General features: G+C 38.4%; 1 protein-coding gene across 1 annotated transcript in view; it reads right to left on the reverse strand.

Moving 5' to 3' along the window:
• Window positions 1-18,764, reverse strand: part of GABRB1 (gamma-aminobutyric acid type A receptor subunit beta1) — a 334,206-nt gene that overhangs the window by 13,125 nt on the left and 302,317 nt on the right. The window contains exons 6-8 of the mRNA XM_073237673.1: window positions 9,569-9,706; window positions 9,312-9,464; window positions 6,235-6,479 (exon numbers count right to left, since the gene is read on the reverse strand). Of these exons, the coding sequence (XP_073093774.1) occupies window positions 6,235-6,479; window positions 9,312-9,464; window positions 9,569-9,706 (536 nt within the window). The remainder of the gene's footprint in view (window positions 1-6,234; window positions 6,480-9,311; window positions 9,465-9,568; window positions 9,707-18,764) is intronic.

The following is an 18,764-nucleotide window of genomic DNA, read 5'->3' on the forward strand; positions in this document are numbered from 1 at the left end:
TGTACTTTCATCCCTTTGGCTAATTCATATTATGATTGAGATTTTGTGCCTCTTTATCCCCTTCACCTATTCCATCCACTCGCCCCAGCTCCTCCAGCATAGTTACTACCAATCATTTCTCAGTGTTTATGAGTCTATTTCTGTTTTTATAAACTTAGGATCATAGGTGAGGGTCTACTGAAAATAAAGCCAATATAAAGGAAAGAATTAATTGATGAAGAGAGATGCTTTCTGATGACATTGTTTGAACATCTGGATATAACTGTATGTGAAATTTGAGCCATTCCTGAACTTTTCAGTGTAAGGGCAAAAAAATCCCCTCTGTCCCTTCTCTTAAACTATTTAAGCCAGTTGATTTCTTTCTTATTCACAAAAGAATACCCAGTTCGGGTATAGAAGAAATTGGACACTAGATGCCAGAAAGAAAATGAGAGAGAGATTTTGAGATTCCTGGAAAGGAAAATTAAACTGTTGAAGACTCTGGAGATTAGCTATATTAAGCAAAGACTAGAGAACAAAATGTGAACTGAGCCAGATTTGGGCAGAGATTTGAGAGATTTAAATTCATGAACTTTTAACACAGGTTGTCATTAGAAATCAAAGATCCTGCCTGGATTTCTACAGAATCCAAGATGCTAAATCAGAATGGTTAACATCTGTCTCATCAAAGGCTGAGAGAAGTGATGTAGTTGGCTGAAAGGTGAGTAGTAATGTGTGGCTGAGTCTAGGCTCACAGGCTAATAGGAGTATGAAGGTGTTCTGAGCTACACTTAAGGAGGGAGCCATTAACCTTTGAGGGTGCTTGTTTTCACATACATTTTATATCCTGGATTTAATCAGTACAGAGCTGATTTATGTTTAGAAAGTTGTCTGAAAGTGTAGATAACACACCACAGAGAATAGGAATGGGAAGAAGGAGGCAGATTACAGTATCAATATTTGATTCTGAGGGGAAAAATTCTTTTTCTTGACTGTGGGGGTTGCAATTGCACATTTGGTATGAATTTTTGGCAGATTCCACCAGTGTCTGCCAGGACTTAGGATGATTTTGAATCAGTCTCTGATCATAGCCTGCTCATACCACCATTATTTTCGGTGGGTCTCTTTGCACATGGGCAGGCCTTGTGGCCAGCAGATACAACTGTATATGTCCCAGGTTAGGGTAAAAGTGGCCCAGAAGAAGCTAACTTACAGCCTGGTTGTACTGTGAAATCTATCTTTCAAAACTCTAAGTACCATCTCTAGTTTCAGATGATGCCTGAGGGGTTCATGAATCTATAGTCTTTACAACCTTGGAGTATGAAACTCTCCTAATGGCTGGATTCAGCATCTGTACTCACATAAAAAAAATGCTTCAGTGCAGCTGGTGGAAATACAAATCAAGGTGAAGCAAGCCCTTCTAAAGCTTCAGTACAGAAACCCATTGACATGACTGCCCAGCCAAGGCCATTAAAAGTAATGTGAAATAAATGAACAATGCCACTCTATGCTCTAGGGTGCTGGGGCAAATATGAGGAATCCCTCAAATGAAGATTGTCTGGGGCCACAATTATGCCATTTGAATTCCTGTTTACAAGCATCTAACAGAAAAAGAGAGGCTCATCCAACCATTATATGAAAGGAAAAATCTAATACCATTTTCTATTTTGTAAATTTAACCCAGGGGCGACATTTTTAAACACCATATAGGTTGCATTATTATATTAACTGCTGGAGATGATACACTGAACAGATGAAATAAGACACTTGCTTTGTTATTGACATATTGTCTGTCTGAGCCCCTGGTTTCAGAAGAGGATAACCAAATTGGGAACCGTAAAACCTAAGCAGCTGTAGGGGTAATTATCAGTTGCCTGATAATATATATTATTTTCCATCTAAATTATGAAATTTATAAAATTTTAGCCATAATACTCCTCAGAAGATTATATCTACCTGATGTTATAGGACACTGTGATTCAGAAAGAATAGCAGAGGTTGATATATAGCATGTTTTAAAATGTGTTAGAAATCAAAATGATAGAAACAGTAAGGAAGTCTGGGCAGAAGCTAAAGTGGACTATAGATAGTCTATTTTCTTACTTATTATAAATATATAAAAAGTTTAGAAAGCATTGTGGCATAACACTCAATACCTTGGGTGGTACTAAGAACTCATCTTAGGTGGAGAAGGCCTCTCTAGATAAAATTCATTCAGTCAACACATAGTTACTTAGTTTATTCTCTGTTCTAGGTACTGAAAAAGGAACAATACACATAGTAGACAAGGATCCTGGTGCCAATCCTCAGGAAGCTTGCAGTCTAATAGGAGATAGATTTTGTGTTAAAAAAGTACACAAATCAATATACTCACTATTGCAGTAAGTCCTATGGTAGAAAAGCACAGGATGCCATGAGAATAAATAACAAGGGTACAGATATAAGCCAACAGTTGGGGTGTCAGGCAAGGGATCCCTGAGATAGTAGCGGTTATGATAAGAACTTGTGCAATGGAAAAATTGAGGGAAGCCCAGTATTACCTTCACTTTCACTACCTTTTTTTTGTTGTATAAAATCCGATGCTAATCCAGCTAATGAATTTTTCATTTCTATGATTTCCATTAGTCCTTGTTTATAGTTTCAATCTCTTTTCTGATACTCCTCACTTCTTCGTCTATCATATTAATATTTGTCTATGGACTCTATTTTAAATGTTTTATTTTGAAATTATTGTTGGTTCCTATCAAGTTGCAAAGATAGCATAGAAAGATCCCATTGTACCCTTCACCCTATTTCTCCTACTGATTGTATCTTACTTAACTATTGTACAATATCAGAACCAGGAAACTGACACTGGTGTAAAGTATATATAGTTTTATGTAGTTTTAAGACATGTTTAGATTCATGTAACCACCACTGCAATCAAGATACAGAACTATTCTGCTACTGCAAGGATCTCCCCTGTGCTACCATTTTATATCAATTATACACATCCTCCCCACCTCCCCATCACTGAGTCTTGGCAACCACTAATCTGTTCTTCATCTCTGTAATTTTGTTATTTCAGGAGTATTATATAACTGGAATCATACAGTAGGTAATCTTTTAAGATTGGCTTTTTTTCATTCACATAGACCCCTTGTGAACCATCCAAGTTGCCTGTATCAATATTGATTACTTTTCACTAGGCTGGTACTCCTTGGTAAGAATGTACTACAGCTTATTTAACCATTCAACTGTTCCAGGAGAGTTTGTTCCCAGTTTTTGGCTATTCCCTTTGAGATTCTAAATATATTAATTGTAGTCATTATTATTATTAATTATAGGCCTTATCTTTTAAGTCAACATGTATCACTTTTGCAGGTCGGTTTCTACTGACTAAATCATTTCTCTTAACTATGGGCATGTTTTCCTGTTTCTCCTCATGTCTAGTAAGTTTTTATTATATACTAGATAAGCTGATGATGTACTGTAGAGACTATGGATTCTGTTATCTTCCCTGAAAAATGTTGGGTTTTGTTTTAATACATACTTAAATGAATAGATCACCTACAATATATAGAGACTTGGTTTATGTGCTGTTTTTAAAGCTATTTTAGTTTTTCCCTTAATTCAAGGGGAATCCCTTATCCATGTGACTTAGCCTTTACTTTGGAGGTGTGCTACCCTTGGAGTTTTAGTGGGTAGCCTGATGTACTTAGCACCTGTTGTATATGGCTGGATTCATACTCTCAATTCTGACTTCCATGTAGTAGATAACAGCTAAAATCACTGTTCATTAATTTTTGTCCTTTTTTGTTGCTTTTCAGCCTTTCTACTGTTCTTTCTGGATTTCTTGGCATGTTACTTACACCTCTATAGTTTAGAGATCAACCAAGGGTTCATAGGCATTAATAATCAGATTTTTAGTTTCTCCTTTGGCTCACTTCTTTTATAATATTTCCAGGAGCTCTGGAGGTACCCAACTCCATGCTCTGATTCATCAGACCAAATGAACTGCAGATTTTTGCTGAAGTTCTGCTGTCCTATATCGCCCAGACTAGGGGAGTGGGCACAGGGGAGAACTGCAGAAACACAGAGTTCATGTAGGGTAGTCCCCTGCATTTCAAGTTGATTCTCTTCTAGCTCTTGCTTGTTTTTGGTTACTTTCTCATGTCTTCAAGCAGATTTGTTTCGGGACTTTACTCAGCATTTATTAATCTGTAGGAGGTTTAGTGTGATATAAACTACTGTGCCATGTCTTAACATGATTCGTTTTTGAGTTTTGGCACAATTTTATCTATTGATGTGTATGTATAAAGCATTTGTGGAGTTCCTGATTTTCCATGGATAAAAACACATTTTTATCTTCCTTAAGTGTTTCATTTTAGCCCATTGAAAGGCCTTATTTTCTCCTTTTTCACTTTCAAATTCTATCAGTCGTCAAGTGTCCATGTAGTTCATATCCTAAATTTTCCTTCCAGTGAAACTGTACTACTTTATTTATCATTTATCCCATGATATGTCAATTAACACACATTCCAAGCTATGCAGGACGCCCACTAGTAGGGTTAGAAAGCAACTTAGATGGGGCTTGGAATAGAAAAGAGGTGACCTTGAAAATTAGTGCTAAAATAGTTTAAAGCTGGTATGGTTATAGTCAGACAATGGGAAGCTTCTTTCTTTCAGATATACTCCCCAACTGGTGCTATCCTGTAATCCAGTCACCTCATATGAGTATAATTTTCTTTCCCAGCAAGATCAGAAGATTCCTGAGGGCTAGTATCATGTCTACTTCTTCTCCCATAGCTTTAAACAGTGTTTCACACAAGAGTAAACATTCATTATTCTGAGTGCATTGCTTTGAATTTTGACCATTTGGTTAAAACTGAATGTTTTCTTTGCTTATGATTTTCTAATTACCTGGCAGTGTTGTCCACATGTGGTATCTCGGCAAGAGCACGAAGATTCGTAGCTTGGCTTCGGCCCGATTCTCCCCCACATCTGTCAGTATTCTCCTTTCTCCCTCCCTCACCACACCCCCGCTGCTTGGCCTTCTCTCAGTACCTTAGCACATCAAGCAATTGCTGCCTCCGCCTTTCTCCCTCCTACTTCGTTTGCCTAGAACGGACGAGGCACGGTTGCTGCTTCACGTCACTTAGGTCTCAGATCAAATGCTGATCCGTCTGAGAGGCCCGGTGATCACCTGATCAAAGCTCCCTGTCCCCTTGACTCTGATCCACATCATTCTCTTGTTCGTTCTTCTGTTTTACTCTTTTCATGGTACTTATTATTACCTGAAATGATCTTCTTAGTACTTATTTGTGTGTTTTGTTGCCTGTCTTCCCAGGTTAGCATCTGAACTCCATGAGGTCAAGGAACTTGCTTCATTCAGAGCAGTATCCCCAAAGCGGATAAATGGGTGAGTGTTTGAGTTGTCACCCTGTGAGCCGTCTTGAGAACAATTCACAGTCGATAAAGTATTTCAATGTACATAATTTTAAATTGATTTCAGTGAAAAGTGGCACAAAAGTAGAGGCTACAGAGATGTTTTCAAAGAATAAACAGAGCACTAATTCCACCCAGAAAGAGCACAGGTCATAAGATCTACCAATGAAAGGCAAAAGAAAATAGTGATGTCTTGTATATAGTGATGATAGCTAGTATTGCTGGGTACTTACTATGTGCCAGGTACTGTCCCCAAAGCTAGACTAAAACAGAAAATCTCATTTAGTCCTTATAACCACTCTCTAAGATAGGTACATTACCTACCATAATCTGCATTTTATGGATAATGACATTGAGACCAGAGCTTAGATAAGGAGTTACATGGGTTAATGTGCCTGAAGTTATAAAGCCACTAAGTGGCAGAGCTGGAAATCAAATCCAAGCAGTGTGATTCCAGGCTGTGCTTGTTATCACTGGACTGTATTGCTTCACTGCCTCTCAGGAGTAAGAGGAAATTCGTTTTAGTTCTCTCATTTATTTATCAAGCAGCTCTGGCATTATTCTTTTGCATGAAGTTTTATGCCCGTATCATTTAGAATAAAGAACCATAGACTCAGGGCTGAGTTTTAGGCCCAGGCATGTTATCAATCTGTGTGAAATTTAGTCTAACTTCTTTACTCCTATGTTCTCAAATATGTAAAATGAAGGTTTTGAGCCTCATTAAATAGAAACTTATTTTAGAGTTTTATTTTTCTCTTATGAGCATCCTGAGTCCCATGCTGCTGATATGTTTTGGAAGAATACCGTTAGGCATATTGAGTACATTACCTGGACTTTGTTCATCTCCAGTTTGTTCTTCTCATTGGCACTCTGGTCTTGTTTGCTAGCTCCTTTTTTCTGAGGTCCTTTTCCAAAGAAGATGTAGTTTACAAAAGCATATTCCAGCAGAGCCAGGAACACAAACACAAAGCAGCCCATTAGGTAAATATCAATCGCTTTGACATAAGGGATCTTTGGCAGCGTCTCCCTGAGGTGAGTGCTGATGGTCGTCATAGTCAGCACGGTGGTGATTCCTGCGAGGCAGAAAGACAGCTTGGCTGAATGCACTCTCGGTCAGTTGCCCTTTTAAAACTGAGGAGACAGATGTCATTCCCTAATTGGTGTCCCAGAATCATGGCAGTAACACGATAAAACTGGGCAAAAAGGGCAGACATTTTGAATGAGAAAGCTGCAGACTCCTTGCCCAGCCCATGAACAGATCATAAAATATGGTGTGCCGTGAAGGGAAGGCTGAAAGCAATTTTTAAGAGAAAAATGCACAAAGAAAGAAGTCAATGCAAAGGCATATCAAAATCCCGCTGATGCTTCCTGCCTAGTGTCCCCGTCCCTCAGTCCCTCAGCCTGTTACCTGACACATCTCGTTTCCTTCTCCTCTCGAGTCTCCCCCATTTTCTTCCTAAATCTGTCTTTGTCATGCTAATCCCCACAGCAGCCACTACCAAACTGAAAGTGGGTGTCCAGTTTGAGACCTATTGCATTCCATAAATCATTTTAATCAGTATTACATTTTAAAACGGTCGTGCATGATTAATAGTGAGATAACATGAAAAGAATAAACAAGTAAGAAAGTTCATGATTTACATCAAGCATTAGATTCATGTATTTTTAAAATATAATATGATCTTTTTGCTTTGGTTTTCCAAATAGTGTTGAATGAATTAGAATGAATTCGTTTCCTGGAGTCAAAAAAGACTTCCTAAAACATTCAACTTGGGTTTGTTAAGAACTTTTGGGGAAACTCTTGAAAGATTCTGTTTAGTTTACATTGTTAAAAATAGTATTCTTAGCCATATAATGTTTGTGTGGTTGCATAATAAATATTTGTTGTTGATGATGGTGATGAAATGATAATTGGAAAAAAACAAGAAGTGGAAAAGTTGCAATCTCATGTGGATAGTTTGTCCTGTAATAATACTACACATTTATGTGGCGTTTCACAGTTTTAAACACTTACAGTTATGAATTATATTGTATGGCTGCCATAACAGGTTACTGAGTATGATATGGCAAGTTCATTATTCTCATTTTATAACTGAATAAACAGAAACTCTGAGATTAGTTATTTTTCTGTAAATGACCTAGCTAGGGGCAAAAAAAGTACACAGGGTGGTATTAAATAAAGGCATTTAAAATAGAAGTAGAAAGATCAGTGGGTAAAACCTGAAATTTGATGGCAGTTCTTAAAAATGAAGACAGGAAGTATGAAAAAGATATTGAAAGAAAACAAAGGAAGTCTGGCAAAAGAGATGCAAGATTGAAAATGAAGACTGAAAAAAATAATTTAGCACTCACTTCCCAATCAGATCATTCTAGATAGATTCCTTGGTTTGACTATTCAACTTTTAGGAGAACAGATAAAGTAGGAAGTCAGGATTACCATACAAAATGTAAAATGGTTCAGATCAGTGAGGAATTCCAATGTGTTACACTGATTTGAAATGCCATCATGAGTGCTCTTTCTTATTTCTTTGAATAAAATTTTAAATTTCACCTAACATAATTCTAGCTAAATAGAAACAAACAATAGAAACAACTCATTTACAAATGCACTAATTGCATCTTTGCTTCTACTTCTAGGTTTAAATTTTTAAGCAAGAAGGGTTAGTAAATAAATGTATTTTCTACTTAGATAAATTTTAAAATATAACAGGTTTTATATTTCAAGGAACAGATGAAGTCAACATGAGTATACGCTGACATCTCTAATCAAAATGTTGCTAATTTTGAGGATAGAAGTGTAAAGAGAGCCACAATTCAATGACCTTGAAAGCTGTTATTTCCCGTTATAGATATCATTCAATGCTATTTCCCTAACCATAGCATATATATACTCATGTTCATATTCAAATAATGTCTGCAGATGCATACATACGTATGATATGATAAATTCTTTATTTTCTTTTGTTAGTTTTGTAATGTTCAAAGGGGCTGCCAGCACCTGATTTTGTGAATGTTATATACTCAGCCATTAGAAATAAACTGTAGAGATGACAATTAGTCTAGTTGTGAAAGGGTATTCTGATCATCTAACCCAGTTCAGTCATCTCAGAAGATTAATGTGTATGTTAGCTTAGCCAGAAATGAGGCTCATATGTATTTGTGTGTGTGTGTGAATCAGCCACATTAAGTGATAACTGCAATGGCTCTAAGGATCAAATAATGAGATTCAGATTCATCAAACAGAACTTACATATTCTAACCTTCCAAGAACACCTTAAAGTCTCAAATATAGCTCTTCAGTTTGCAGCAATTAGTCAACCATGGCAAGATTAATACTGAATTTTGTTCCTCCAGGAAGGAAACCATTTTTATTCTGTCCTGATCACAGATCATTAATATAGCTGATGAATAGTCTGTGCCTTATTCAAATGAGATGAGCTCCATTTAAGGGAGACTTAGATCGATATGATTTAATTTTGGTTAATGTTCGGAAGACAGTATTTCCCAACAATAGACATAGCTTGTCAGTAGTCATGAGGTTTAGCTTTCTTCAAATCCATTTGAGAATAATGCATTGTAAATGTTCTCCACTGTTAAAAGCAGGGAACAAAGAGGAAATGATCACAAAATTATTAAAAATTAGTGTAATGAGAATACTCTAAGAAGCACTTTCACAGTGTAGAATGTATTGCAATTTCTTTTTTTGGTAAAGTGCTAAAAAGATATTACATTGTAAACCATTGATTCTTAAGTGTTCACACATAGATATTTGATTATCAAGCAATCATATTGTCATCTCATTCTTTGGCTTGCTAGGAGAGAAACCCTTGCCTATAATTCCTAACATGGGTTATTCGTTTGAAACTAAATCCCACCAACTGTCTGCAGGGCTGGTAATGCATTACCTAGTGCGACTCTGGCTGCAGATGCATCATAGTTGATCCAAAAAGACACCCAGGACAGAATTGTAATCAGTGTAGAAGGCATATAGGTTTGCAGAATGAAGTAACCAATGTTTCTCTTCAGACGAAAACTTAGTGACAGTCTGGGATATGCCCCTGAGTTGGAAAAAAACAAAACAAAACAAAATCAGATCACCATTGGTTTGGAGCCTTCTTCTTTCTCTCCCAGTGCCATTGTTTGTTTGGGGAAACATCCTCACCGGTTGTGAACTCCACCTTCTTGGACACCATCTTGTAGTCAACAATTGAAAACTGAGGAAGCTCAATTTTATTAACTCCAGTTACTGCTCCCTCTCCTCCGTTCCAGTAAAACTCAATGTCATCAGTGGTATAGCCATCTGAAACCAAGAAAAATAGCATAGTTAAATAGAGTTCATTTGGTCTCAAGATTTATACTGAAGACAATCTGGGATCCGGGGAGAAAATGCCCAGCAAGTGATGGTAAGATGACAGTGCTTTGAATCAGGATGGTGTGTAAGTCTAGAGGAGCCCAGTTTCTGATGGGTTGGTTGTGGTAGCTCTGAGAAAACAGATGCATCTGGCTTCGGTTGATGTGGGCTCTGTGATCATTCAGTGGTTATTCTCCATATGTCTGTGAATGGAGGAATTAGATTGCGGGTTTGCTGGGTTTCAGATGCCTGGGCATAGATTTTTACTATGCATAGGTTAACAATAACAAGTAATAATAATTGAGTGCATATTTGTTAAAAGGAAAAGAGAAAAACTAAAGTGATGCGGTGCAATGAAAGATCAAATTTGTATATGCCAATGATAAGGCATTTAAAAAAGGAACATGTTTTTTTTAGAAAATTAGCAAGCTTCTACTCATATATTTTGATTATAGCTTGGTGATTTTAAGAACTGTATGAGGTTTTTTTTGTTAATACCTTTATTAAGGTATAAATGACACAAAATTTGCACATATTTCAGTGTGTTGTTTGGTAAGTTTTGACATGAAACCATTACATCGATCTGGAAAATGGTATAGCCATCATTGGAAAAAGTCTTCTCAGGCTTTTTACAATCTCTTCCCCCAACCAGTAGGTCTCCCAACCTTTGCAGAGGGGTGTGTGTGTGTGTGTGTGTGTATGTTTGAGGTGAGAACTATATGAATTGTTCATAATACTTTTATATCCTAATACTGAAGAGGGCGAGCTTTTGTTAATTCACTGGGAACATATAGAGGATTGTAGATCGCAGTGGAAGAGTCTACCCTGAAGGCTGTTCTCTTCCCCCTTCCACTTCTGCTCCAACTTGTTAGTGGTCTAGCTGGGTTGTGGTCATATAGAAGAGCAACTTGCTTAAAAACAATGTATGGATATATTAAAAAATCTAAAAATCACTTAAGGCATATAGAAGGCTACATTTGTCTCTTTCTAACTGCTAGAAGCAAAGTATATTTAAGTTCATTTTCCATTTAAATTCAAGGCAAATAAAAAAGCGTCAAATCTTTTTTCTGTTAGAATTACTAGGGCTTATGTTTCAAAGGTAACCATATAATGCAGTAGACATGCTGACCTACTTTTGATGAAGCCCAGTAATGTTTTTTCAAAAGATTAAGAAAAATAATATATTTAAAATTTAGAAGTGGAATGCCAAATGTGAAAGGATCACCATCAACATGTCACTTCAATAACATAAGAGATTTTAAGGTGTTCTTTCTTTCTTTCTTTTGAGTGGAAAAAACCTTTTTGGCTTTATTGCTTTAAACATTTTTAGCTTCTTTTCAAAAAGCTCTTGTTTGAATTCTTATTCCTGAACTCATAGAACTCATAGCTGTTTTATATTTATCACTTGCCACTCTGTAGATGTTATTATTTACTGTAATATATTTCAGTTTATTTTATTTTATTTCTCTTTAAACCATCTCCTTCTAGGTAAGTACTGGCTGTCTTTTCAGAGGGTGATTTACAATGACCCAAGTGTAGACATAGAAATAGAAGATATTTACTTTTAGATATAATCCCTGGCATCTAAGAGGTTGTTGTGAGACCTTCTTTACCTTTTGGACTTAGAGTGATCTACATGGGACTTATTGGCATCTTGGGGATTTATACCAAATTTGGGTATGGGTCAGTAAGACTGATTCTTAACATCTTTTTGAGAATTTGATAAAAACTTCTGAACTCAAGAGAATGAGTAGACAGGATGTAGACTAAGTGTAAATATTTGAAAAATCTGATAAAAGACTGTTACCTAAATACAAAGAGAACTTAAGACTTAACAATAGAAAAACAACCCAATTAAAAGATGGGCCAAAGATCTTAACAGACAACTCACCAAAGAAAAGAGACAGATGGTAAATAAGCACATGAAAATATGCTCCACATTGTATATTGTCAGGGAAATGCCATACAAAACAATACTAAGACACCACTACATACCTATCAGAATGGTAAAAGTATGGAATACTGAATGACACCAAATGTTAACGAGGATGTGGAGCAACAGGAACTCTTACTCATTGCTGGTGGGAATACAAAGGGAACAGCCACTTTGTAGGACAGTTTGGGAGTTACAAAACTAAACATACTCTTACCATACTATGTAGTAATTGTACTTCAAGGTATTTACCCAAAAGAGTTGAAACCTCTCATCCACACAAAATGTACACACAGATGTTTATAGAAGCCTTGTTCATAACTGTAAACACTTGGAAGCAACCAGATATCTTTTGGTAGGTGAATAGATAAATTGTGGCACATGCAGGCAATGGAATATTATTCACTGCTAAAAACAAACGAGCTATCAATCCATGGAAAGGCAGAGAGGAAACTTAAATGCATATTACTAAGTGAGAGAAGCTGATCTGAAAAAGCTACATGCTCTATGATTCCAACTATGTGACAAAGAAAGAGGAAACTATGGAAAGAGTAAAAAGCTCAGTGGTTGATGGGGTAGGGGGGTGGGTGAGGAGGATAAATAGGCACAGCACAGAGGATCCTTAGGCAATGAAAATACTCTGTATGATACTATAATGATGGATACATGTCATTATACATTTCTCCAAACCCTTAGAATGCATAACACCAAGAGTGAATCCTAAAGTAACCTATGGACTTTGGGTGATTATGATTTGCCTATTTAGGCCCATCCTTTATAACAAGAGGAGCTTTGAACAAATAAAGAGTGCTTCTGTCGTGTTAACTCAGACCCCCTGAGTCTGCTCTCTGCCAGGAAGGAGGAAATGAGCTTCTGGGATCATCTGGACCTGCTCTCCACAGAGCCATTATTAAAAGTGACTTTCTATCAACACAAAATAGGATCAGTTAACAAATTCACAAGACCCATGAGATAAAAGCAAACCAATTGGCTTGCAACAAGTGCTGATTGCCAGGCCTGGGAGAAATTTCTTCCCAGGACCTTTTTCATGTGATGAAAAATGCCTCAGCAGCATCTATCCAGGAAGATGGCATGAGAGAGAAGCTTTCTCAAAGAGAGAGATGGAAACAAATAGGTAAAGTTTAGTTAAAAAAAATCCTTTAAGAAGCCAGGACAATACACCTCAAGTTTAAAGCTTTTTCCTCATCTAACTTGATGGGAGTGTGGGCTTTAGACTAGCATATCTCATATCTTTGCTCACCTTTATATGGGGCTGGGGTGTTTTTTCTTTTAGGCAGGTTCTTGTTGGACTCCTTACATTTCACAAATGAATACCTGTCCTAGTCAAAGCTAGACTGCATATGATTTTGCTTTTAGTTGGCAACAAATCATATTTGAACTGCTAAGTGTTTGTTAGGGAGGAAGTTCTTACACCTAGTATCTGGAGACTCTCTGTGGAGAGGAACACTATTTCTTGATCAAAGCCTGAATGCGAACTTTTGCCCTTGTCCCAATTCACCTATAGCTTTTGACCTCATTATGCCTCTATCATTAGCTTTGTGGTCCTGGGTGGCCCATTTCTAGAAGACAGTAAAAAACAGGGCTGATAGAAGACAGCTTTTATGTTAGCTTCTGTGTGCTGCCCATCAGAGGCACCTGCTGGCTCATTTCTTCTTGAGCGCTAACGTCAGGTCTCTGCTGACTCTCCTCCTCCGCCATGAACAACTCTGGGTTCACCCTCTCCTCTTCTGAGATATCCATCAGGTCTCTGCAGATGCACAGAACACCCCTGCCTCTGAACTGTCAAGGCAAATAGATGGCAACTATATTTAACATGCCAACACACATATTTTGAGTGCCTACTATGTGTCAAGCCCTGTCCTAAGCATTAAGGATATATAGGGGTGTAGACACGGCTGGGCTTTTCAGGATCGCGTGGTCCAGTGGTAACTGGAGCAAACTACTGACCAGAGAGAGTCAGAGATGGCTTTGCAGAGGGTTGGCCAGATGGCTGGAGCAGGCCTGCGGTATGTGGAGTGAATAATATAAATGGAATAACATAAACGTAGGATGAGGTCAGTGGGAAACTGATTTATTGCTTAAAATTTACTCAGTAGGCAACTCAGTTTTAGCAAGAAAATTGAACTTTACAGAGCCAAATTGAATTATTCAAACACTATAAAATCCTCAAAGATTTCAGTAGGCAAAGGTAAATCTCCACTGAGACAAGGAAAGGGATCCGGTAACCATGGCTGAGTGTTGGAAGGAGCGTAGGTAGACACCTGCGGCACCCAGACATGGCCCTTCCTGTTGACTTGGATCAGCTCAACTACAGGCTTGCCTTGAACAAAGCACAGAACAATGTTGAGTTTTACTCGTTTTATCTGTCTTCTCCCCTCAGGCTCTGAGTTCCTGGAGGTCAGGGGCTGGTTCTCATTTCTTTTTGGTACCTCAGTGTCTGGAACATGAACCGAGTTCCTAGTGTATAGTCAGTATCCCATAAAAAATTGTAGAATATTCCATTTTTGCTTCTCATCATCACAACTCCTGGCTTTGTGCTACTGACCTTAACTTGACAGCCAGCCAATAACCTGTGTCTGAACTCATTCAGTGAGTGAGTATTTATTGAGTGCTGACTGCGTCAGGTGGTGGACAAGTACTGGGTACGTGGTGGTGAATAAAACTGTCTCTTGCCCTCTTGGAGCTCGTGGATGTTGTCTAAAATGTAATATATTTTATCACAAAATTCCTTCTGTGGTAGGTACTGTGTGAATAGGCTTCCTTTAGCATGTATTCTAATTCCTTCAGGAAAAGTAAAAACTACATTTCCCAGATTCCCTTGCAACTAAGGGCATGTGTGTGATTTAAATTCCCCAGATTAGATAGAGTTAAGTGATGTGGGAGGTATTTGTTTGTTGGTGCAGCTCATACATAGTATAGATGGTTCTGGAAGCAAGAGTTCTTTTGTGGTCCTCAAGTCAACATTGTGGGAGGAGCTACCTGCTAAGCAGCTTCCTGCTTATGGTGATGCTCTCAGTCCTCTTGGAGGGCCAGTCTGCACCGTGGTTCTAGGAGTCACTTCTAGGGCCCAGCAGAGCCTTGCATTTCAGTTCTTTAATTTTGTTAAGTACCACTTCCCTATATGAAAACTCTTTCTGCGTAAGCTCATGAAATGGGTTTCTGTTATGTGCAACAGAAACCGGATCAATACACTCTTTTACTCTACTAGGGAAAAATTACTTGCGCCAGATGTGGGATTACCAGAGCTTTTCATTAAAATCTCTGTTGTGTCTTGTGCCAGCCATGCATTGATGTTTCTGTGCCTCATATCCCACTGTCCACATGCGGCTCTGTACTGCCAGCCCTGGACTTCCTGTCTCCCGGGCTTCATGTTGGATGCTGCCCCTCTGAAGAACCAGCTAAAGGTTGGAAGATGGAAGGTGGAGGGAAGGCACTGACTCTGGCACTGCCAGGGTGGTAGTGCCACAGTTGCTGGTGATTCTGCCGGGACAGTGGGGAGATTCCAGACACTCACAGCTGAAGGAGAGGCAGCACCTCTGTGGGCAGATCCACAAACATCCAGAGCAGTATCTCTAATAGGATTGCTGCAGATTCAGCTCATGGGCCCCAGCCAGGGATGTGAGCAGCTTCTGGCTTTTGCTCCTTCAGCCTCCTTTCTCCTTTTCCCTTTTGCTTTTCCAGCTCTACCAGTTATTTTCACCAATTCTCCCTATTAAATTCCTTTTTGGAGAAACCTGGAGTGATTTCTGCTTTCCTGATGAGGTCCTGTCAGTTACTTAACACATCTCATCATGCAAATTTTTCCATCTGTTCACATAGCTTTGTAACTTTGTGTTTATCTCTGCCTTTTGTCTCCTCCAGCCTTCATTACATCATACATTTTTTGAAAGCAAGGACCTACTTTTATTTATTAAAAAAGAAATCCTGATGCCTGGAACAGATTCTGTCTGCAGAAAGTATCCAGTACATATTTCTGAATAAATAAATTCATGAATGTTATTTGCTACTTAGAATTCTAAATTTATTGTCCCCAACTGGTAACCTGATGCAGGTAATTTCTTTGGTAGCATTCTTGAGGTGGATTTACTCCTTGATTAAAATGATTGTGCTCACAGGGGGCTTACAGATGGGTCTGGGCACTAAGGAAATAGAAAAAGCTGCTTGTTTATTTTAGGCTTACTGAGTAACTATGTGATAAATTACAACCTCAAGCTGGTTTTTGAATTGTAAGATCCTAGGGGGGAAACATGTAAGCAATAATTAGAGTTGGGAGTCCAGAGAGGGTCTGTAGCTTAGGGCTGGGGGCAGAGGCAGTAGGTCAGCCACAACAGCATCCCCCACTGTCTTTCCCTCTGAAGAGCAGCCCAACCCTTCAATGCCATGCACAATAAAAGAGCTGGAATACAATAAGCGATCAATGCAGATTTTATAGAATTCAACTCTTTCTATGGTCAGTGGTCTAGGTCTGTATTTCCAAGCTCACTTGCACTTTGTTTAACTAAAACCCATTAGGCTTAGTGTTCAAGGCACTGAGATAATTATGGATGATTTTTGGGGAAAAAAAGAATGCTCACTGCACTTCAGGTAGAAGTTTGAGTTCTCATGGGAGCAATAATGGCAGCTGGATCCAAAGGAAAGAATAGAGGCCCAGAAATCCACTATTGTTCAAAGGTTACACAAGAACATTTTGCCACAGAGCATGAACATCAATTTACTCACACCTAAACAACCTATTTACCAAAGGTTTTCCTTTATGAACCAGTGACTTCACACAGTGTTTCAAAGACTGAACACTTGGACACCAAGGATGTTGTTTCCTAGCAACAATAACTACATAGAAGCTCTCAAAAATTCCTCTTAGCCCCTGGGGACTTCTTAGTGGTACAGAAAGTACAGATAAAACTAAGTTGATGTCAGTGGATAAAGACACATGGAGCCAGTACAAATGTGGAAGTATTTGGACAATAGTGTTCTTCTTTGCTATTTGAAACACTGTATTTTGGATGCATTTTCTAATCTGAAAATAAAAACTACTCCTCATTGTACTTAAGAGAGCTGAGGGTAGGGTCTAAAATCATACTAACTGTGTTTTAGATAATGCAGAGATTTAAGCATGTAATCCATGAATGGGCATCAGTAAATGTATTTGCCATTGTGGAGCAGCCTCATCTCAAGTTTCATGGTATGGAGCTGGATTGGCTTAGGCTGATCATTAAACTACCATCCCCTATGCTATGGTGACCGGCTCAGGGTTAGGCAAATACCTGGGTCTAACACAATCAGTTCACAGAAGTCTTCTGGCTAAATTAATTGCTTGGAAATAGGCATGTGACCCAAGTTAGTCCACCCCTAAAGAAACCCAGGCCTTTTTTTTCAAAAGTTGAAGGAGAGATTTCCCTCTTTCCTTTAGCTGTTGGCAAACAAGAAAAGCTGAGTGGAGAGTTACAGGACCAATGTGTTCCCTTCCTGCTTACATTGGTCCTTACTTGCACCTAACGTAAGTGTTCTAAGTCACAGGCATGATCAATATTTCAACAGCTGTTAGAAAATGACCTATCAAAATAAACTTAGTCTGCCACTCCCCAGTTCCTCCTACTCCTTCCACATGAGGGCAGAAATATTACGAATTTATCAATATTCCTGCTCTTGTAGCTATATGTATTTCCTTTCCATTATAAGATTACTAGATATTTGCAACTGTGCATCTTAGCAGCAGACAAGAAAGCCAAATGGGTCTAATCCTTTCAGTGGTTTCAAATCTGTTACAGCATTTGTTCTAAAGGCTACTTTGGATTTCTTTCTCACCCATTATCTGTATTCTCATACTCTCCTAAGAAGTAGTGAACAAATCCTGTTCTCACAATATTAAAAAACCTTGACTGCAAATCATGCAATAATACATTTCATATTTGACTCCTGTCTGACAACCCACTGCTTGAGTAGTCATCTAGTCTCTAGGGATGGCCATCTCATTATTTTCTCAGTCAAGTCAATAGTTAATTAGATTTTTAGGTAATCATTAGGAAATATGTCTTTATAATAAGTAACAATTCATCATCTTGGAAAGCATTCTGCTTCTGATCCTTGTCTATCCCTGTGTGAACAGAGGACAAACCTAGTGCCTTTTCTATACAACAGCACCTCTTACTTTTGAGCCCACCTTTTATGCTCCCTCTCAGTCTTTCCTCCTCCAGGCTCTGGTCTTTCCCAGGAGACCCTCAGTCTATGATGCTTTTTTTCTGCTCAGTAGTTTCCAGTTTGTATACATGCTCCTTGAAGTGTGGCGTCCCAAACTGAGGTGGCCATGCCTACTTGTCCCTTCCACCTCTCTTGAATTATCTGGCTTTTTTCCCTCATTCTCAAGGTTAATCCTGTCCTGGCCATCGAGCCACCTCTAATGGTTTAGGAATTAAGTAGCAGCAGATTTGAAATTACATCGTGTCCTCCAGATTTGGAATCTTACAGTCCGGGCATGTTTCCTGGTTTCATAAGCATCCCCTGAGGGGCCCCTTCTTTCTAGCCAATACCAGGAGCTGATGCCGCAGGAACAAAGTCAGAATTCCCAGGCTTCTTTCCACTCTAGTCAAGCCTTAGCATCTCCTGTGTTTGGCCAGCATGTAAATTCCCAGAATGACTTTTCTAGAGTCCTGCTTCTTCGTATTTGATTGCTTAGTACTACCTAGTCCATTAATCCTTATCTACACTAGGTTATTTCCATTGAGAGACTTTAAGACCCCAGGCATTTTTGTTGATACCTCCTCACATTATATTAGATACATTGAAGTATATTCACATCATATTAAACATAATTTGCAAGTTACTTGAAAGTACTGGATTGCAGCTGACTTGTTAAGATAATGTTCTATTACTTTTAATATTGTAGCTTTCTTTATGTATTTTGGAGCCAATAATTTGTTTAAGACCCTTGAGAAGCTCATAGTATTTAGACATTTTACCTACATAAATAGCTAGGGTGGACTCCAGATACCAGTAGGGCTCAAGTACACTGCCTAAGATCTCCTTCCATACTTTCTTTACTTAAAATATATCCAG

Source organism: Manis javanica, chromosome 5, assembly GCF_040802235.1.
Source record: "Manis javanica isolate MJ-LG chromosome 5, MJ_LKY, whole genome shotgun sequence".
Classification (NCBI taxonomy): domain Eukaryota; kingdom Metazoa; phylum Chordata; class Mammalia; order Pholidota; family Manidae; genus Manis; species Manis javanica.